Raw genomic sequence first — 23,097 nt, 5'->3', positions numbered from 1 at the left:
ATAACTCTCAATCTTATTAATCAGAAAATAAAACTGATTACAGACTCTTAAACCATAACTCGGTTTCTCTTTTGTCTTGTCTCTTATCTTCTCTTAACTTAATAATGCCTAACCCTATCTTGGTTTATATAGGCTTACCCTAACTTGGTGACCAAGATATTAACAAATAACCCTAACTTGGTGACCAAGACATTTACCAAATATAATTATAATGTAATTAGGAAACTTAACTAATTATGACCAGCTTGTCAACATTGATCCCTCAAGTTTACCGACTTGTGACTTGAATTCCTTTGTCATCCTTTCGCCATCACCGACTTGTGATCCGCCAACATTAAATATTATTTTGTTTTTTCTTTATCATTATAGAGGTTATATAGTAAAATTGTACATGAGAGCATTCACATTCAATACATCATATATTCAGTCTAAATTACATTAAAAAACACTACATTCTCTCTCTCCTTTTCAATTAAATAATATTTTATATACCTTTATCATTATATTTTCTCTCTCCTCCACTCACAAGCACTTTCAAAATATATTAAAAAATTATAGGGGGTGAACAGTGCCCCCCAAATATACAGATGAACAGTAAAATTTTCTCTCTCCTACACTCACAACCACTTTTTATACTCTTTATATTTTAAAAACACCACACACATAATTTAGTTATTTGGATGTGAATGCTCTGATGATCCGATAAACTTGAACAATCACCTAGCATAACACAGACAAGTAGTTTTCATTCTTTTATACTTCAGAACTTGTAAATTAAGTGCAAATGTACAAGAAAAACAATAATTTCGTATATAGACACAAAAATTTCATTATAAGCGAGTAGCTTGTATTGAATAAGAAAGAAAAGACATGTATTTGTTTTGATCCAAAAATTTCAACTAATAAAAACAATAATTAAAGAATATATAGCCGTAAATGATACTCCATAACTAAGTCCATAGGATCACTATCCACGAATCAAACCCACAAAAAATAGATATTTAATTTCTTGGCCCATCTAAAATGGACTTATTTTTTTATTTTTATGAATTAACCAAATTCTGTTCTTCAAATTGTAAATGTTATACGTTAAGGGTGGTGGGAGTGGAAAAAGAATTGTCATGCAAGGAGACTAATCCTGCACCATACCGAAGAGAAGGTGGGGTGACGTTCCACTCGCTTTCCCCTCCAGTTTCTCTTCTTCCTTCTTTAACCATTCTGCTGCCCCTCACACCATCTTCCAACTCACCTGCTAGCATCCCGCCACTAACCCACTATCTACTCAACTCCCTCCAACCTAATGGAGCAACGAAGAGTACTCAAGACCAAGTTGATCTTCACTTTCCTTGTTGTATTTAATGCGTCAATAACTTGTACCTTTGCTTCAGACACCGTGTCTACAAACCAAACCATCAGATACAATGAAACCATAGTTTCGCCACAAGAAACCTTTGAACTTGGTTTCTTTCGCGCCGGTAAGTCCATGAACTTTTATGTCGGAATTTGGTACAAGAAAATACCGAATCGAACCGTTGTATGGGTTGCCAACCGGAACACACCACTCAAACATACCTCTGGCGAGCTAACTCTCACCCTTCAGGGAGTTTTAATTATCCGGGATGTTACCAAGGGATACATAGTATGTTCGTCAGCAAACTCATCAACGACATCAGTGAAAAATCCTATTGGTCAGCTTCTAGATACAGGAAACTTTATAATTTACAATGAAGGTGAGGGCATCAATCAAGAAGATCCCATATGGCAAAGTTTCGACTTTATGACAGACACTTTGCTTCCTGGAATGAAGTTCGGCTGGAATTTGGTTAAGGGGATTGACAGAAACTTCACATCATGGAAATCTGATACTAATCCTGCTTCGGGTGAGTTTACTTATAAAATTGATACAAGAGGCTACCCTCAGCTGATCCTAACGGAAGGCGGGGTAATAAAGGTCAGGGGAGGTCCATGGGATGGACTCAGGTTTACTGGAATTTCTTATTTGAAACCCAACCCTTATTACAACTTCACCTTTGTTGTAAACCAGAGAGAAATTTACTACCAATACAATCTTATAGATACTTCAGTTTTGACGAGGCTGGTGTTAGTACCAAGTGGTCGTTTAGAGCGCTTGTTATGGATTGATAACAAACAAGAATGGAGCCTTTATAACTCCCCACAAAGAGATGACTGTGATCAGTACGCGGTGTGTGGGCCATTCGGGAGCTGCAACATCGATAACTCCCCAGTTTGTTCGTGTTTGAAGGGTTTCGAACCCGTATCTCCTGATCAGTGGAGGGATACAGATTGGTCACAAGGGTGTCGACATACTATTCCTTTGGATTGTAACCCTGGGGAAGGATTCAACATATATTCAAATCTGAAGTTACCAGACACTCGGGGGTCATGGTATAACCAGAACATGACCCTTTTAGAATGTGAGAAGATGTGTAAAAGCAATTGTTCGTGCACTGCTTACACAACTTTGAATATCTCAGGGACTGGGAGTGGTTGCTTGCTATGGTTTGGTGCCCTAAATGATATCAAAAGATTTGCTGAGGAAGGGGACACCCTGTATATACGAGTGTCTGCTTCTGAGATAGGTAATTTGAAAACATTTGTAATTTGATATATTTTCATTACTAACTTCATTATATCTAATTTGTCTATATGTCAATATAATTAAGAGATTATGGTTTCACACAGATTCAATCAAAAACAGAAGAAGCTCAAATGCAGGGAGAAGAATACGAGTTATTGTCCCCGTATCATTTGTAGCTTTGGCCATACTAGTTTCATTATGCTTATTTTACCGTTCTTATATGAAGAAGCAACAGCACCAAGGTCTATCTTTACTTATGAATGGTTCGGCTCACGTTATATTTTATTTATGCTAAAAAGTCAAGACATATCTTGAATCATATAGTACCAGTTAAAAACATTTTACTAAAAAAATTAACATCTCTAAACAAACTTTTTTGTGGCACTATTTTATTACAAACAATTTTGATGTTTGGTAGGAAATGTTTCTAATCAACGAACCCAACGTGGTCCGTCCCAATTCACAGGGACACCCGAACACGAACGGGAACATGATCCTGAAAATAAAAGCGATGATGAAGATCTAGAGCTTCCACTATTGGGCTTGTCTACATTAGTTACAGCTACAAACAACTTTTCAGTGGACAATAAACTTGGAGAGGGGGGTTTTGGACCCGTATACAAGGTATTCTATGACATCATGCCCTTTTATGTAGCATATATGGTGTTCATGTGTTATTATACGATAATTCGTAGCATAAGTTAATATGCATGAAGTCGGATACTGAACACATTTGTTTCCTTGAGAGCAAATCACAGGATAATGATAATCCAACACTGCCACTACATAGTGGTCGCGGACTAGATCAATCACACTGGTTGATTTAATCACATAAATAAGTTTCTTGTTCAATTCATAATCCCAAGTCGTGTTCATGTTTTTTTATGTGATTTGTGATTGAAGTGGGTTTTGTGATTTTCCCTACAATAAGAATAAAAGAGGGTGAATGATAGACCAAAAGTGTTTATTCTTTGAAGATATACACAGGGTTTTCGTGTGATACTTACCTTAATAAGTTATGTTTCAGGGTGTTCTTGAAGATGGACAGGAAATAGCAGTGAAGCGGCTAGCACAAACATCCACTCAAGGACTTCACGAGTTCAAGAATGAAGTCATCTCGATATCTAAACTACAACATCGCAATCTTGTTAAACTCTTGGGTTGCTGCATCGAGAGAGCCGAAAAGATGTTGATTTATGAATACATGCCAAACAAAGGCCTCGATTCCTTCATATTCGGTAAATGGAATAATACAAATAAAAAAACTTAGAAAAGTATAAAATTGACAAAGGCATAAACAAATGTTAAACCTGATCACAGATAGAACTCAAAGCAAACTCCTTGACTGGCCTGCACGTTACCGCGTTATCATTGGAATTGCTCGTGGACTTCTTTATCTTCACCAAGATTCTCGCCTCAGAATCATACATAGAGATCTCAAAGTTAGCAATATTTTGCTTGACACAGATATGAACCCGAAGATATCAGATTTTGGCATGGCTAGAAGTTTTGGAGGAAATCAGATAGAGGCAAACACAAACAGAGTGGTTGGAACATAGTGAGATTCATCTATCCTAACCTCCTTTTAATTTATTTGGAAAATCAGTTGTATTAACCGGAGTCCTCACAGTGGCTACATGGCACCAGAGTATGCTGGCGATGGTACCTTTTCAATAAAAACAGATGTATATAGCTTTGGCGTACTAGTGCTGGAAATTGTATGCGGGGAGAAAAACAGAGGATTCACCCACAAAGAACATGGCAATAACCTTATTGGACATGTAAGTTTTGGCTTTTCAATTTTGAAATGGATACCTATTTAATAGGATAAAACTACTTGTTTTATTTTATTTTATAGTATAATTGTCTTGGTTTCACCAATAAAAACTAAATAAATTAGAGAAATTTATCACAAACCTTTGAAGATAACCCATAATAAAAACTTCTGCAATGCAAACCTTTTGGAAACAACGGAACATATGACTCTTGTTCACTAACCTTGACAGGCATGGGGACTCCATAAGGAAGGCACATCCTTGGAATTAGTTGCTAAGTGTCTAGGTGAATCAATTGATGCGCCTCAGGTACTACGATCAATCCATGTCGGTTTGTTGTGTGTTCAACGTCACCCAGAAGATAGACCCACCATGACTTCTGTAATCCACATGTTGGGGGGTGAAGGTCCATTGCCTTCTCCTAAAGAACCTGGATTTTACGTTGGAGAATCCACGCAAAGATTTTATGAGGGTTCATATGAAGCAAGTTCTACAAACGAACTAAGCGTTACAACGCTAAATGGTAGATAAAATGAAGTTGCATGTATTAAGAAAAACAACTTCTAGCTATAAGCTTATTAATCATTTCGTATGTATGCATCATCATAACTTAGTATTGTGTAAGAAAATGTTAAAAACTTTTTTCTATCTTGCAACTTGCTAGACCAAGGATGTAAATGTCACACCCCAAAATTACCACCTAGGGAGTGTCCCTGCTAGGCGTGTGACAAACCAATAACGAGCCACCAATCATATTGAACTCATGATAAATTTGTAAATAAATACCAATTATTAAAGAATTATACCAATTATAAGTTTAGTAAATTCCAATAAGTTAAACGGAAGCAAAATAGGAAAACTAAAGTCAAACAGTATCAATAAGCCAAGTTGTAATATCAAGAACATCTCATGAATCTCTTCAGTCGACCCATGACCACTCCAGCTTTCTCAGACAGCAAGTTCCTCAACCCAGAATACCTAACGACCTGCGAGCATGCAACAAGTGTATCAGACAAAGCTGGCGAGTTCATAGTTTTAATTAAACGTTAGTTACCAAGTATTTAGTCCAGGTTGTTTAACAAATACGAAAGCAATGTTGATAATATTTCGATACTGAACAAGACGGCTCCTGATGTACGTTTTTCCCGTTCCCCAGTGCTCCTATCAAAGCACTGGGCCCGACTAGGTCATTAGTTCACACCCGCCCTCTCTCAGGAACAGGGTGAGGCTGCCAAACCTAAGTAGCGCTACCAACTAATACCCTGTTACCTCCCCGGTAACAAAAGATGGGGCTTAAGAATGATAGGGTGAGATTATTATCCAACATCCCAGTTTTACCCAAAAGACTTATCCCTCCCCGGGATACCCAAAGACTGTCCCAACCACTGGGACACATGCTCAAAAGATGAACTCACCTTCGGTTTGCTCGGTAGAATTTGTTATTTGTTATTCAGTCGACCGAACACGTCCTAAAAAGGATTACCGGGTACAGTCAGTTTTACATGCATATGCACCACACCTTTCACGTACAGCTAATTCACGTATTCGAGGTTCACATCAAGTATGATCATTGCTAATGTAACACACCTATGCACTACAACTCATGACAGCCTATTCATCCATTTAAAGTATCGAAGGATGCTCAACATGTAATCACGCATACACACCATTTACATTCCTACCAAAATCGACTAGCAAGTGTATGACCCAAAGTTTCAACATGTGCGTATCACGATATCTAACAAAGCCAAACATTCAAGGTCCGACCCAAATCACATCATGTGCGGCCCTGCAGATGTTGGGCCTGATAACATAAGCCCAGCCCAATCAAAATAACAAAAAGGTGCAATTCATATGTTACTCCAAACTAAGATAAACAGGCTACACAATAGTTCTCGGCCCATATGTGTTTATTCAATTCGTATTTCCCAACATAAGTCCATCAGGCCCAACTAGTAATCCTTTTGTCCACCCAACCCGCTAACCTCTCATCCTAAATACAACCCTTTATTCGCCATTACGTTTTGACTTAAGCACTCAATTAAATTCATTTACATTACATAACATGGCACTTCTAAAATCAATTCAACCATCAATCAATATGCACATTCATCCTACAGATCTGATTACACGTAAAACCAATAATTCGGTCACAATCTCATATTAATTCGTACACAGGTTGTTGATCTTCATGAGTATTTTAACTTTCTAATTTATCAAATAACTAAGATAAATCCATTAACCATGTCATTCATCATGGTCCATGCACCTACTTCGAACAACCAACCCACCCATATGTAATTATATGTTTTCAAGCATTAACCGGCCAGCATCTACTCCCCAAAATCTTATGGCATATAATTCATACGGAGGATTAAGGTTTATAAGATTTCATACAACAGAAAACCGTATTAACGTGCATCCGTAATCACATCCGCAGGATCATTAAACAAGAATCAACACATATAACCAGTAACAACATCATAAACAAGTTCGATTAACACATTAGTTTGATTAACTCAGTTAACTCGTATCAAGTCACAAGCGATCATAAACAAACATAATTATCAACAAGTCGATCACACATGCATTAATCTTCCAAGCCTAAGTCGTACGTATCACAATCAGCTATTTAAAATATGAACTGAACTCACTAACCGGAAGCCTTTATTGATCAAGATGATACTGCGAATGGGGGGGTCTCCAGTTGCCGCATCTATGGTTGAGGAATAGGGTTTAGTTTTTGAGTTTTATCAAATCAATTATCCCTATTACGTACATATACAACATGAAGGTTTAGGGCGGTTTGGGCTTTAACCGGTTTGGTTATCTAACATGGTGGGCCGATATGTATCACTCAAAAATAAAACACAATACATGGTGGGCCGATGTCAAATAGTTAGGTGGGCCGAGATCAAAGGATAATATAAAAGGTGTTGGGACGAAATCAATCTAAATGTTCATTGGGCTCGGTGGCCCATGTTGAGAGCTGATACATTGACGGATCGTTAACAGGTGAAGATGCGGCCTAAATGTCGAAACTTTACTAGATAAGTTATTGCATCGTTTAGTTTAACAAGGTTATACGGACGGAACGTATTAATCATAATCGGGGAAAATAACAAGAAGTAAGAATTAAAAGATGGAACGTTACCTTGAAAGTTCGGATTGTCACATCATCCCCAACTTGAAAGAAATTTCGTCCCGAAATTTGACAAGTGAGCACGAAAGAGTGAAATGAGAAATCAAGATTGTTGTGGATTTTCCTCAGGTGCTACATCATCCCCAACTTGAAGAAGAATTTTGTCCCGAAATTCACCAGCTTTACCAGACTTAGACTTGTCTTTAGGGAAAAGTTGAGGATATTTAAGCTTCATCTGATCCTCGCGCTCCCACGTGAACTCCGGTCCACGTCTTGAGTTCCAACGAACTCTAACAATCGGGATGTGACTATGCTTACGCACCTTGACCTCCCGATCCATGATCTCAATAGGCTCTTCGACAAACTGTAACTTGTCGTCGATCTTTAATTCTTGAAACGGCACAATCAGTGTTTCGTCAGACAAACACCTTTTTAACTGAGAAACGTGGGAAACATCGTGAACATTACCCAACTCAGTAGGTAATTCAAGCTTGTAAGCGACTTTACCGATACGCTCCAAAATCCTAAACGGCCCAACATAACACGGATTGAGCTTGCCACGCTTCCCGAAGTGTACGACACCCTTCCACGGCGAAACTTTCAACATAACACGATCATAACCTTGAATTCCAAGGGTTTTCTACGCTTGTCGGCGTAGCTTTTCTGACGATCACGCGCTGCTGCCATACGGTTTCTGGTCTGAACAATCATTTCTGAAGTTTCAAGTACAAGCTCAGGACCTGTGATCTGACTGTCACCCACTTCAGCCCAACAGAGAGGAGAACGGCATTTCCGCCCGTACAATGCCTCGAACGGAGCTGCCTGAATACTAGTGTGGTAGCTGTTGTTGTAGGAGAACTCTATCAACGGCAAGTGTTTCTCCCATCCTTTCCCAAAATCAATTACACATGCCCGCAGCATATCTTCAAGCGTCTGAATAGTGCGCTCACTTTGACCATCCGTTTGTGGGTGATAAGCAGTAATCATATCGAGTTGTGAACCGAACGATTTATGCATTGACTACCATAATTCAGAAGTGAAACGCGGATCTCGATCTGAGATGATAGAAGTTGGCACCCCGTGCCTAGAAACCACCTCCTTAAGATAAACTGCTGCAAGCTGTGAAAACTTATCTGTTTCCTTGATTGCCATAAAATGCGCTGACTTCGTGAGACGGTTGACAATCACCCAGATAGTATCGTTTCCAGCCTGAGTCCTTGGTAACCCTGTAACGAAATCCATGGCAATCTGCTCCCACTTCCACGTGGGTATCTCTGGCTGCTGAAGTAGACCCGAGGGGTTCTGATGCTCTACTTTGACTTTAGCACAAGTCAAGCATTTACTCAGGTTTGTGGCGATGATAACTTTCATATTCGGCCACCAATACAAAACTTTAAGATCCTGATACATCTTATCTGATCCCGGATTCGTGACTTGTGCGCTTCATCCATCACAAGTTCTCTGAGATCACCAAGCAGAGGAATCCATACTCTTTCCATAATATAATAAATGCCATCAGATCTCTGCTCGAGCTGCTTTTCCATACCTCGCAAACCCTCAGCTTCAATGTTTCCTTCCTTTAATGCCTCAGTCTGAGCCGTACGAATCTTATCAGGAAGGTTCGAATGAATAGTGAGTTGCAATGCGCGAACCCGTTTAGGCTTCGTCTCCTTTCGGCTAAGTGCATCAGCTACTACATTAGCTTTACCCGGATGATACTTGCTAGCACACTCATAATCGTTCAAAAGCTCTATCCAACGCCGTTGCCGCATATTCAATTCTTTATGGTCAAAGATATGCTGAAGGCTTCTGTGATCGGTGTAGATGGTGCATTTGGTATCGTACAGATAATGCCTCCATATCTTCAACGCTAAAACCACAGCTCCTAACTCCAAGTCATGAGTCGTATAATTTTTCTCGTGTACCTTCAACTGCCGAGAAGCATATGCTATCACCTTGTCGCGCTGCATCAACACGCAACCGAGGCCCTAAATAGAAGCATCACAATAAACCACAAAATCTTCGGTACCCTCTAGTAAAGACAGGATCGGTGCGCTGCATAGTTTCTGCTTAAAGAGCTGGAAAGCATCCTCCTACTTTGTTCCCCAAGAGTAAACAACGTTCTTCTGTGTCAAGGAGGTGAGAAGTTGAGCGATTTTTGAGAAATCCTGAATAAACCGACGACAGTACCCTGCAAGACCAAGAAATTGTCGCACTTCTGAAGGATTCTTTGGTGCCGCCCAATTCCTAATAGCATCGATCTTAGTAGGATCCACATGTATACCCATCTCGTTAACAATATGCCCAAGAAAGTGTATTTCCCGAATCCAGAAATCACACTTAGGAAATTTTGCGTAGAGCTGCTCCTTCCTCAGGAGCTCCAAGATAAGATGTAGATGTCGCTCGTGGTCTTTCTTGCTTTTGGAGTAGATCAAGATGTCATCGATTAAAACGATAACAAAGTCGTCGAGATACGGTTTGCACACGCGGTTCATGAGATCCATGAAGACTGCCGGCGCGTTAGTCATCCCAAACGGCATAACCAAAAACTCGTAGTGACCATACCGTCTCCGAAAAGCCATTCTGGGAACATCCTCCTCTCTAACTCGTACCTGATGATAACCCGACCTCTAGTCGATCTTGGAACAAAAACTTAACCCTTGCAGCTGGTCAAACAGGTCGTCGATACGGGGTAAGGGATAACAGTTCTTGACCGTCACTTTGTTGAGCTCACGATAATATATGCACATCCGAAAGGACCCATCCTTCTTCTTCACGAACAATACCGGGGCTCCCCAAGGCGAAGAGCTGGGTCGAATAAAACCCCTATCCAACAGCTCTTGGAGTTGATTCGACAACTCCTGTAACTCTTCCGGCGCAAGACGGTAAGGGGCACGAGCAATCGGGGCTGCTCCTGGCATGAGGTTGATCTGAAATTCCACCTGACGATGTGGGGGTAAACCAGGGAGTTCTTCAGGAAACACATCAGGAAACTCACAAACTACTGGAAGATCCTCGATCTTCCTCTCATCAGATTGTGAGTCAGTAACAAGAGCTAAGATAGCAGGATTGCCCTTACGCAAACACTTCTGAGCCTTCATTGCTGAAATAATGCTAACCGCGGCACCGCTATGATGACCCTGAACCGATAAAGATTCTCCGCTAGGGAGAGGAACACGCACGATTTTCTCCTTGCAGAGGATTTCCGCCTGATGTTTGGACAACCAGTCCATGTCAATAACCACATCAAAACTTCCAAGAGTAACAGGGAGTAGGTCAATGTCAAACACCTGACCCAGGAGGTCGAGTTTGCACCCAACCAGAACGTGTGAAGCTTCAATTGTTTTACCATCAGCTATCTCTACTATGTGTTTAGTTACAAGTGGTGTAGGACTCAATCCTAACTGACAACTGAACCCCAAAGATACATAACTCCAATCGGCACCAGAGTCGAATAAAATAGAAGCAAGTATACCATTTACTGAAAACGTATCAGTCACTACGTTGCCATCATTCCGAGCCTCCCCAGCTCCAATAGTGAACACGCGCCCACGCGTACTATTTCCCCGTTGTTCCCAGCGTTGTTGCTATTCCCATTGCTGTTGTATTACCCGCATTCTGATTCAACTGAGGGCAATCCCGCCTGAAATGACCCTCGTCAGCACACTGAAATGTTGTTGTGGCTGTTGCTGCTGCTACTGCTGTCTCGGAAGTGAAACCCTACAATCCTTGGCCGTATGCCTCGCTTTGTTGCACCTATGACATGTACGAGTACACTGCCCCCGATGGTGATAGTTGCACTTGTTGCACTTTGGTAATTTACCCGCATAAGAACCCTGACCTGAACTGTTACTCTGATTCTGATTCACCGAAGAAGACTGGCTGAAACCACGATTGCTGCCAGTATCCGGTCTTTTTTGTGACTGCACTAAATTGGGCACCTTGTCCACATTGCTCCACTTACGCTTGCTGTCAGTGGCAGGAGTAGTAGCTGTAGTAGCGGCAGTAGTAGTAGCAGAAACACGTGGTGGCAGCGAATTACTCTCCACCTCCTGATCAACGATCTTGTGAGCCAAACGGACAATCTGAGTTAAGTTATTGAGGTTTTCTGCAGTAACCAAACCCTTCACTCGTGGAGGTAATCCCTTGATGAACAACTCAATTCTTCGAGACATAGGTCGGGACAAATTCGGACACAAGTCAGCCAACTCATACGACCGCTTCACGTGTGCTTCAATCTCAGATCCCACCATTTTCAGATCATAATACCCGTCCTCTAGTTTCTGTATCTCATCACGAGGACAGTATTCCTCCCTCATCAACTCCTTAAAGTCATCCCACGTAGTGGCGTTTGCCGCCTCGATGCCCAACAGTAGAACCTGGGGATTCTACCATGTCAGGGCACCATCCTCGAGTGTGCCCGTAGCATACTTCACTCTGTCCTCAACAGGACAGTTACACATCGCGAATACAGACTCCGCCTTCTCGAACCAACGCAAGAGTCCTACAGCCCCTTCAATCCCACTAAAGGTCTGCGGCTTACAATCCATGAAGGTTTTGAACGTGCAAACAGGCGGATGGTGCAAATTCTGTTGCACCTGTTGACCTATTGATGAAAGAACATAAAACAAACAAGTAAGACTCGGGCATGCGACACAAGGATAGAGAGTATTTGGTACACATCGTACCAGCCTGATAAGCCACTAAGGCTTCAGCCACGCGAGTGTTGATGAGATCAGTTAACTCAGCTTGAGTCATAGCAATATGGCCACGTCCACCACCGCGGCCTCCACCACGTCCACCATTACGTCCACTCATGATTCTATACAAGAAAAGGAAGGATTTCAAAAAGCAAGTTCAAGTAGGGAGTCAAGCATTACTACAACCTCCCATAGACTATCGAGTTCTATAATAGCATCAATTAGCAGAGCGGAATCCTTTTTCACACTTGTCAAGTTTCACTGGGACTCACATGCACCCCACATTATTATTATGTGTGCCCCCACAATAATAATCCAATTTGCATGTTCATCTCGGCTCCACTCAATTCGTGTTAGAAAGGTTTCCCGAATTCAAGCAATAAAGCAGGTTACACCACAATATAGATCACAAAAGTTCAAGATAAGTTGCACTTATTAAAACACGTAACGTGGGTTGGTAACAAAGAAGTTCATACTGCGATGCTAAGTGTGCATTCACGTGTGATGTTATTCATAAACAAACACTAGATATACTATGCAATAGTAAACGAGAAACGAACCTTGCAGTCTGGAGTTGAGTGTCATGGTCGATTTCGGATCTGTTCGGTTATAGTCTGGTTTTATAAAATCGTTTTAAAACCAAGTTCACTATAACCAGTGGCTCTCATACAAAACTGCCACACCCCCAATAATACCACTTAGGGAGTGTCCCTGCTAGGCGTGTGACAAACCAATAACGAGCCACCAATCATATTGAACTCATGATAAATTTGTAAATAAATACCAATTATTAAAGAATGAATTATAATTTTAGTAAATTCCAATAAGTTCAGCGGAAGCAAAATAGGAAAACTAAAGTCAAACAGTATCAATAAGCCAAGTTGTAAAATCAAGAACATCTCATGAATCTCTTCAGTCGACCCATGACCACTCCAGCTTCCTCAGATAGCAAGTTCCTCAACCCAGAAAACCTAACGACCTGCGAGCATGCAACAAGTGTATCAGACAAAGCTGGCGAGTTCACAGTTTTAATAAAACGTTAGTTACCAAGTATTTAGTCCGATTTGTTTAACAAATATGAAAGCAATGTTGATAATATCTCGATACTGAACAAGACGGCTCCTGATGTACGTTTTGCCCGTTCCCCAGTGCTCCTATCAAAGCACTGGGCCCGACTGGGTCATTAGTTCACACCCGCCCTCTCTCAAGAACGGGGTGAGGGTGCCAAAGCTAAGTAGCGCTACCAACTAATACCCCGTTACCTCCCCGGTAACAAAAGATGGGACTTAAGAATGATAGGGTGAGATTATTATCCAACATCCCAGTTTTACCCAAAAGACTTATCCCTCCCTGGGATACCCAAAGACTGTCCCAACCACCGGGACGCATGCTCAATAGATGAACTCACCTTCGGTTTGCTCAGTAGAATTTGTTATTTGTTATTCAGTCGACCGAACACGTCCTAAAAAAGGATTACCGGTTACAGTCAGTTTTACATGCATATGCACCACACCTTTCATGTACAGCTAATTCACGTATTCGAGGTTCACATCAAGTATGATCATTGCTCATGTAACACACATATGCACTACAACTCATGACAGCCTATTCGTCCATTTAAAGTATCGAACGATGCTCAACATGTAATCACGCATACACACCATTTACATTCCTACCAAAATCGACTAGCAAGTGTATGACCCAAAGTTTCAACATGTGCGTATCACGATATCTAACAAAGCCAAACATTCAAGGTCCGACCCAAATCACATCATGTGCGGCCCTGCAGATGTTGGGCCTGATAACATAAGCCCAGCCCAGTCGAAATAACAAAAAGGTGCAATTCATATGTTACTCCAAACTAATATAAACAGGCTACACACTAGTTCTCGGCCCATATGTGTTTATTCAATTCGTATTACCCAGCATAAGTCCATCAGGCCCAACTAGTAATCCTTTTTTCCACCCAACCCACTAACCTCTCATCCTAAATACAACCCTTTATTCGCCATTACGCTTTGACTTAAGGACTCAATCAAATTCGTTTACATTACATAACATGGCACTTCTAAAATCAATTCAACTATTAATCAATATGCACATTCATCCTACAAGACTGATTACACGTAAAACCAATAATTCGGTCACAATCACATATCAATTCGTACACAGGTTGTTGATCTTCATGAGTATTTTAACTTTCTAATTTATCAAATAACTAAGATAAATCCATTAACCATGTCATTCATCATGGTCCATGCACCTGCTTTGAACAACCAACCCACCCATATGTAATTATATGTTTTCAAGCATTAACCGGCCAGCATCTACTCCCCAAAATCTTATGGCATATAATTCATATGGAGGATTAAGGTTTATAAGATTTCATACAACAGAAAACCGTATAAACGTCCATCCGTAATCACATCCGCAGGATCATTAAACAAGAATCAACACATCTAACCAGTAACAACATCATAAACAAGTTCGATTAACACACTAGTTTGATTAATTCAGTTAACTCGTATCAAGTCACAAGCGATCATAAACAAACATAATTATCAACAAGTCGTTCACACATGCATGAATCTTCCAAGCCTAAGCCGTACGTATCACAATCAGGTATTTAAAATATGAACTGAACTCACTAACTGGAAGCCTTGATTGATCAAGATGATACTACGAATAGGGGGGTCTCCAGTTGCCGCACGTATGGTTGAGGAATAGGGTTTAGTTTTTGAGTTTTATCAAATCAATTATCCCTATTACGTACATATACAACATGAAGGTTTAGGGCGGTTTAGGCTTTATCTGGTTTGGTTATCTAACATGGTGGGCCGATATGTATCACTCAAAAATAAAACACAATACATGGTGGGCCGATGTCAAATAGTTAGGTGGGCCGATGTCAAATAGTTAGGTGGGCCGAGATCAAAGGATAATATAAAAGGTGTTGGGCCGAAATCAAACTAAATGTTCATTGGGCTCGGTGGCCCATGTTGAGAGCTGATACATTGACGGATCCTTAAAAGGTGAAGATGCGGCCCAAATGTCGAAACTTTACTAGATAAGTTATTGCATCGTTTAGTTTAACAAGGTTATACGGACGGAACGTATTAATCATAATCGGGGAAAATAACAAGAAGTAAGAATTAAAAGATGGAACGTTACCTTGAAAGTTCGGATTGTCAGAGTAAATAAACATGTATCATTGATAAGTTACTAATCTTTGTAGGTCTAGAAATGATCTTGAACACAATGTATTTCTTGTTGGAAATGTATTAACTAGTGCAGAATCCAAGTTAACACACCAAACCGAGCATAAACACAATTAATACAGAAGAATATACTTAAAGATTCATGTTGTATTGATTTGAACAGAGTTTTGACACAAAGTTTACAAGAGATGCTCTCCCACTCGGTTTTGCGTTCACTACTAACTATTACAAATGACACTGCAGGTATTTAGAACACATACCTACAGGTCTTCAATCGATAGTCATTATTAACAATCGACAATCTCTAACTAGAAATCACAGTGTCACTGTCGTTTGGTTATAACATCGAAATATCAATTAACAGTCACAGTGTCGATTGATATTATAACATGTTGAAGTCAATCGATAGTCATTCCCTTTCACTGTGACTTGTTGTCTATTGTTATCCATAGAAAATGAGAATCATACATATCAAATTGTTATCCATGTCAACGACAGGAGGATATCATAACTTAGTCAACTTACACAAAGTCAAACTAAACTAAACCAATTAGATACATGATAAAACAAATACATGCTACAGACAAAAGTGTATCAACAAACTCCCCTTAGATGCAACTTATAGTCTTCGGTCTTCATTTCTTTGATTCTTCCAAAACACTTTGATGAGCATCCAACCAAATACTCCCATAATTAATTCCATAATAGAAGCATATTCGCACAACCTTCTGAAATTTCATCCTTTGCTGGATTTCATCATCTTCATAAAATATCTCATTGTTGAACAACATTGCGATGTCTTTCTTTGACATATTCACAATCCACATGTTATCATAAATCCGAAAGTCAGGTGTATCATCACGGAAGATGGTCACCGCTTCAAACGTGTCAGAATCGTAGCACCATAAATGCATGTTTCCTAAGAAGTCTTGAGGCATCTCCATCAATGAAATTTTCCTCATTACATCAGGTGCTTTCTACTTGAGCTTGTAACGACCGATGTTCATTTCTAGATCGAAGGTAAAGCAAATTTGAATCCTCTGTGGAAACTGTGACCTATATAACTCATTCTTCCACACATTTCTCTTCCTAAAACGTATCCTTCTTACAAACAAATCTGTAATGCCTCGCTTTTTGAAACATTCCTTACTTGGAAAGTTTGTTTGTATTTCTAATTATGGAAACTTGTAATCCCTTTTATTCGTCTTTCATTTCCAAACATTGTAATCCAAGACTTGAATCATAATAAAACTCGATCTTTCTATACATTGTGTTATACATATCTCATACATATTTGTTGTACATAAGTTACGATACTTATTATATGTGCAAACTTGATACATATTCATACGCAAACTCATACTTGTTTTATATTCAAAATCAGTATTATAAATGCTTTTATTCATACTTTTTACTTATACATTGCACTTACACGCTTAAAATCGGCTAATTAACTCATCTGAGACATCCATCCATGACTCCTGATTTTGGTTGTATAACAACTCTCCTAAAATTCTTAACACACCGCTATATGTCCAAAAATATACCTCGTATATGAAAAATAGGCCCGAATTACCTTTAATTTAACAAAAATCAAATAAAAGAAATTTTCCTGCTTGCTCGCGGGGCGCGACGAAGACAGTAGGAGCTGTCGCAGGCCACGGCAGCCTGACACCAGGCGTAACCCTGAGCCGCCACGTGTCCCACTCATGTCGAAGCTACCCCTTGAGTTAGCGAAGCTAGGTCCTACCCCAGAGGCTCTGGCGGGACGCGATGGCCCCTCTTGTTTCCGTCGCGGGGTGTGAGAAAGCAACTGAACAGCCCTATAAATAGGGGAGATCGGCTTCATTCATTCCTCGTTCAAAATTTCAACCTCTCTCTCAAATTCTAAATATTAAAAGTAATTTTCGTTTATAATACCCCCTAATTAGCAAAGCTCTGCCTTGTTGTAAGTATTATAACCCCCGGTTACGTATTAGTTACTCTGCCCCATTGATTAGAGCTCCGTAACGCATGTCTAGGTTTTGCCCGACTAAGTCATTGGAGTTCTGTCTCAGGGGGAGGGTATAGCTAATGTAAATTTGGGTTATTATACTAACACGTGTGCATTGTTTGAATTAATAGATTATAACAAGGAAGTTACAAGGAAATACCTAAATTAGCAATGTGAGTAATCCTCTTTTTGTGAAACCTTTTTGTGAACTGTTTTTACAAAACTTCAAATCTTTTAAATTATAATTCACAGTGATTGAGTATTCGTAATTCTACAATTATCGTCGGTATGTTGGGGTTTTGTATACATAACTTGTTACTAAACCGTGAGTAGTAACATTACCACAAGTCAGGATTGCCAGTACCGTGGGTGGTAATTAAAGTAGATGTAAACAAATGTAATTGCTGGATTGCCTTTAATGCTGTAAAATGATAAAACCTGTTTTGATTAAACTGTGATTCACTCGCCAGTATTTCTTGCTGATAAAAAGTTTTTAAATACGTTTCAGGTAACAAATGTAAAAGCCAATTAGAAGCCAGCTGGAGAGCACTGAAGGCTTGGAAAAGTGGTTATAAAAGTTACCTAAATAAAGAAGAAGTTTTATTTCAATAAATTTAGGTTTATCACTATAAACATGTTTGTAATGGAAACTTGGGAATTTCCCATATATTTATTAATTATAAAAATGTGGTGTTTTACTCTGATAAACTATTTCCTAACTACGGTCCTGATAAAATTTCCGCTGCCAAATTAATAATAAACACCGATACCACCGGCTCTGAGTAGCTCGCGGCCGCCTGTCTCCCGGGGCAGTGGTCGGGGGTTACGAAAGAAGATGGTATCAAAGCTACAGCCACTGATTTCAGCCACAGAAGTGTTCTGCTGACACCAAAATTTTATCCATTATGTTAGGAAATAATCTACGTGGTTAAGTGCATATCTGTATATTATTGTTTTGTGTTATTTGACAATTTGGTAGTTTACAGTATGAGTGATAAAGGTACATCGGACGCCTATCGTCAATCATCTAGTTCTCCTAGAAACGAAGGAACTTGCTCCCAGCCTACTCCTTCGGGGTATTCAGCTGATACAGAAGAGGGGATCTTCATATTTAAGGCACAGTCCGAAGAACCATTCCCTACCAAAAAGAGAGGATGATTTAGTCGGGGAGCACATGAGCGTAGGAAACGAATGAGGAAATTACAACAACAAAAGGCTTTAGCAGCAGCAAATAGGGAGATGAATGCCCAGACTCAAGACATAATCAATAGGCGATTGGCCAATTTTCACATACTAGCTACCACTGCCGCAGACCCTAACTTAGACCAAATCATTGCACCACAGCCACTACCACTGTTCCCAACCTAACCCATGGAAATAGAACCTAACCCAGGAGACCAAATTCCCATACCCGCCTTCGACCCAAACAAAATCCCTAGAATCCCAGTGCCAAACCCTCTAGCTTATGACCTTTGGGAAAATGAACATAGGGATTATCGAGAACTCTACCCACAAGAGGAGCCCATACCAAACCCTATAGCACCATACCCCAACCCTGACCCTCTAGATCCATATAGGGATGCTGATAAGTATGCTCGGGAAATACTAGAAAACCCATACCCATATGGAGAACCCGTACCACCATGCCTTGACCCAATACCCACACCACCACCACCCATGAGTACCGAAACCGTGCAGGAACTCCGCACTTTTGGTGAGGAGTTAGTAGATGAAGGGGAAAGAATAAGGCAAATAGGGGAAAGGCTAGTTTGGAAGTGTGACGAGCGAAATATGCAATACTGGATGAACCCCTAGTGATAATAATAATAATAATAATAATAATAATAATAATAATAATAATAATAATAATAATAATAATAATAATAATAATATAAAATATATATATATATACATGTGTGTGTAGTTTGAAAAAAAATATATCAACTAAAATAGATAGTCCAATACTTACTGATGCATAACTAGTATTGTATTTTAAATTCCAGTTGTAGCATGTAATATATATATATATATATATGTATATATATATATATAGGTAAAGAGTACGGTACAAATCTCCTTATCGTACATTATGTACGCGCTACCCACAACCATACAAGTGTCCTGATTCAATTTAAGTAAATAAGGGTATATCAGACATTCTATTCCAACATCTGAGAGCAAATCATGGAATTCCGTCAACTATAAGCAGATATGGAGTTCGTTTCGTAACCGTCCCGTTTAATTATTCTTTCGTATCAATTCGATTTGTAGTTTTTTTTATTGATTCCTCACAGAACCGCGATTTCCGAAAATGCTTGATTCGTCATTTAGGATTCGTCAATAGTTTATTAGGTTGAGTTCTAGGTTTTATTTGATTTGAAGTTTTTTTTATTTTATTAGATTGTAATGAGGGTTGAAGATAAGTGTTTCTGGTTTTACTTGTTGGGTTACCATCTCGCATGTGTTGTTTGATATATCGCATGTGGTGTTTTAACATAGTCCAGGTAGTTAAGAATGGATCCTTTGTATAATTTCGCATGTTTTAAAATAGACATTTCACACACAATGAAGATTAATACTTAATTTCGCATGTTTAAGTTCGAGATTTCGCAAACCTTAAAGTATTTATCAACTGTAGCTATTTATTTCGCACGCTTTAATAATAATTATTTTTATTTTTGCACAGTGTGTTTCAATAATTGAAATCAAATAATTCAGTTCAATAATTGATTTCAATAATTCATATCAATATTTTTTCTTTTATTATATATTTTATGTTTTTATCACTATTGCAAACATCCAATTAAAAAATGGCAGATCTACCAACATCCTCTTCTTCTGAACCAAGTATCAAGCAGACTTTGAGGAAGATGATTCAGCAACAAATTCAAGAGGATCAATCATGTCAAGAGACGTTGGAGGCCAACATTTCTCGTGTAACAGAAAATATGAAGAGGAGACAAGAAATTCTGAACTTACTATCTCAGATGCAAGTGAGTAGTCTTAAAGAAATTGCTGTCATGTTTATGGTGGATTTGGGTGAGAGGGATGAGAAACAGTTGAAAGAGTTGACTGATGCAATAACTGTATTAAGATGCTCGATGAAGATGAAAATGGAGTTTCTTTCATCTTTTGAATGAACTTTTGTTTATTTTTGGTGCATGTTCCAATAAATTCGCATGTTGTGTTATGTAATGGACTTTTATTTCGCAAATTTTAATAATTCAATGTCAAGCTTGCGATTTTAAACATAATATATGCGAAATTAAAAATACTAATGCGAAATTAAAAACACTAATATATGCGAAATTAAAAACACTAACAAGTTTAAATATTTAACATAAATCCATCATCAATCAAGTTTACTTTGGCTTTCCAAAATATCTACTCATCCTATCTGGGATTATCGTATTCAAATCTTTTATATACCTCTCTTTGTCTGGCCTTTTATCGAAAGCATTTGCCTTTTTAATTATTTCTTGACGATGCATATTGTGTTCGGATAGAATGATTTTACTGAGATATCTGTGCCTTAGGAGATGAAGTTGTGAATTCTGTCTGTTGTTTACTTCATCTTCTTTCACAAATCCAGTCACCCATGGATTTTGGTCTCCTTTGTATGTTTCCGTGTGACGCATCGTAAACACTCCACAGTCTACGCCGTTATTCTTCGTCCTCCAATCCATTTCTTTTCTTTCTATAACTGAGTTTGCAAGTTCTTTTATAGCCGGTGTTGGTTTTAAAGCCTTTTCTAGGTATAAAACCAATACCCTTCTATGTAACATAGCAACATTGTGTTAGTAGCTTTTTACATAAAATATAACATGTATATGAATAAGTTTTTCTATTACCAGTGTGTCTGGAAGCCCCTTGTATCTATCCTTAAACTCTTTTTAGCTGCTGAATTGTCAATCAACTCAATTTTGCCAGATTTCAAGTTGAAGCACAAGACATAGAAGTGGTCACCTTGAAGTACCGGAATAAACACCAGTTCAACCGAATCAAGTTTTTTTACCTCATATTTCAGTAATATGTCTTCAAAATTTGAGGCAAATATTTTTAGTCTTTGGTTGTCTATGTATTTCTCCTCGCCGTAAAAGATATCCGGCTGTTTGTTATGTAATTAGAATCAAAGTTATGCAATCAATGTATTTTTTTTCACATGCGAATAGTATATATACCACATGCGAAATTTCAACAGTATGCGAAATTTTGTTTCATAGGAAAACTTTCTATACTACATGCGATTTAGATACAATTAGTGTGCGAAATCATTGAACGTGCATTTTACTGTCATAATTTAAAATGCCAAAATCTATATGAAAACATACCATCATTGTGCTAAACAAGAAGAGTCTGTATGGTGATGATTTTCTATCCCTCTTATTCTCTTCAAGGTTTAGGACATCCACAAATGCATCTATTTCGTTTGATGCTACGTGTTGACCCCTGTAGAAGCTTTCAAATATAGCTTTGAATTTGGCAATCTCAGTTTTTGATCGGTAAAATTCGTCTCTGCCAGTCATAAAATAAATAATTAGTATTTGTTGTGTGTATATATTTTTAGATGTTTGTTAGTTGATATAAGTTTTTTTACTTACTGTAGGCCTGCAAATGTAGCAAATGTATACCGAATCACACACAATTCTTGAGTCATTAGTGCTTCGTGCATGTTTACCACTCGGTTGCAGTAAGGGGAACAAAATTTGTCTCCAAGCTCTGCACATCTTTTCTCATCTCGGATTTGGCTTGTTCTATTGTCTTATAAAGCAGTTCATTTAACCCTTTTGGTATAACTTGTTTTGGAACTTGCTTTGGCTTTGAGTTTTTTCTCCCCTTAGTTGGTTTTTCTTCTTTATCTTCTTCCAAGCTAGGTCCCAGGCTCAAAACCAACTCAACTGAGTGCAATTCTTCAGCCGTTACCTGAAGGCATTCAACTTCCTTTTCCTTCTCAACTTCGATTTCCGTATCGGGTTGTTGAGGGTCTTTTTCTTGAACTATTTGTTGAATGTTTTGTGTAGATTCTGCCAAGTTCACTGTTTCTTTGATAACAATTTCGTTTTCACCAGTTTCTGCATGCCAGAGTAATTTAAGAAATATAATAATTTTTGATTTTTAATTTTTTTCCTAACATAAAGTGCTTTCTTACCCTTGGCAGGTGTTTGGTAAGCGTATACACCCGGTTCCACAGTTTGAATGTTTGCAATAAAGGTGTCTGTGACTCCTCCATCATCTGGTTGCAGTATACCTATAGATACAAATTATTTTATTTAATGTAGTAGAATCAAAATCGCAGGGGTATACATGACATCGTGTGCGAAATCAAATCTGAAGTGTTTTGACAGAATCGCATGTGTTTTTCATAGGTTTCGCATGTGCATAAATTTTAGTGATTTTTTACATGATTTCGCATGTGTAAATATTGAGTTCGCATGTTTTACCTTCTGATGCCATTTGTACCAAAACATTGGATATTACTTTTTGAGCTTCTTCATCTTCTCTAACTCCTTCGTTTGTAGTAACTTCATGATGAACTTCAGAAGTTGGATTTTAAGGTTCTTGATGAACAGGAGAGGCTGCGGTTTCATGCTCTTGAACCGAATCAGGTGGCACACAAATGGGATTATTCTGAAGCGTCTGATCCCACTCCTTACAAGCCTTCATAATCTC

At 38.9% G+C, this 23,097-nt stretch overlaps 2 protein-coding genes across 5 annotated transcripts; both read left to right on the top strand.

Annotated features, from left to right (window-relative positions):
- Positions 1-1,060: 1,060 nt before the first annotated feature.
- On the top strand, positions 1,061-5,030 carry LOC110889939 (G-type lectin S-receptor-like serine/threonine-protein kinase At4g27290). 4 transcript variants are annotated; one of them, XM_022137509.2, is made up of 7 exons: positions 1,061-2,600; positions 2,704-2,841; positions 3,066-3,223; positions 3,627-3,837; positions 3,920-4,157; positions 4,230-4,380; positions 4,606-5,030. In XM_022137509.2, exons 1-7 carry the CDS (start codon positions 1,301-1,303, stop codon positions 4,903-4,905), a joined length of 2,496 nt encoding a protein of 831 aa, XP_021993201.1. In that variant the 5' UTR covers positions 1,061-1,300; the 3' UTR covers positions 4,906-5,030. The 4 variants fall into 4 exon arrangements, with proteins under 4 accessions (XP_021993201.1, XP_035835572.1, XP_035835573.1 ...); XM_035979679.1 differs by having other exon boundaries at positions 3,018-3,223; XM_035979680.1 differs by having other exon boundaries at positions 2,704-2,862.
- A 13,768-nt stretch (positions 5,031-18,798) lies between these two features.
- LOC110887991 lies at positions 18,799-19,242 on the top strand. Its single transcript, XM_022135543.1, has one exon. The coding sequence runs from the start codon at positions 18,799-18,801 to the stop codon at positions 19,240-19,242; it is 444 nt and encodes a 147-aa protein (XP_021991235.1).
- Positions 19,243-23,097: the final 3,855 nt, after the last annotated feature.

Source organism: Helianthus annuus, chromosome 11 (assembly GCF_002127325.2).
Source record: "Helianthus annuus cultivar XRQ/B chromosome 11, HanXRQr2.0-SUNRISE, whole genome shotgun sequence".
Lineage (NCBI taxonomy): Eukaryota > Viridiplantae > Streptophyta > Magnoliopsida > Asterales > Asteraceae > Helianthus > Helianthus annuus.
This window is presented reverse-complemented; position numbering and strand designations above follow the sequence as displayed.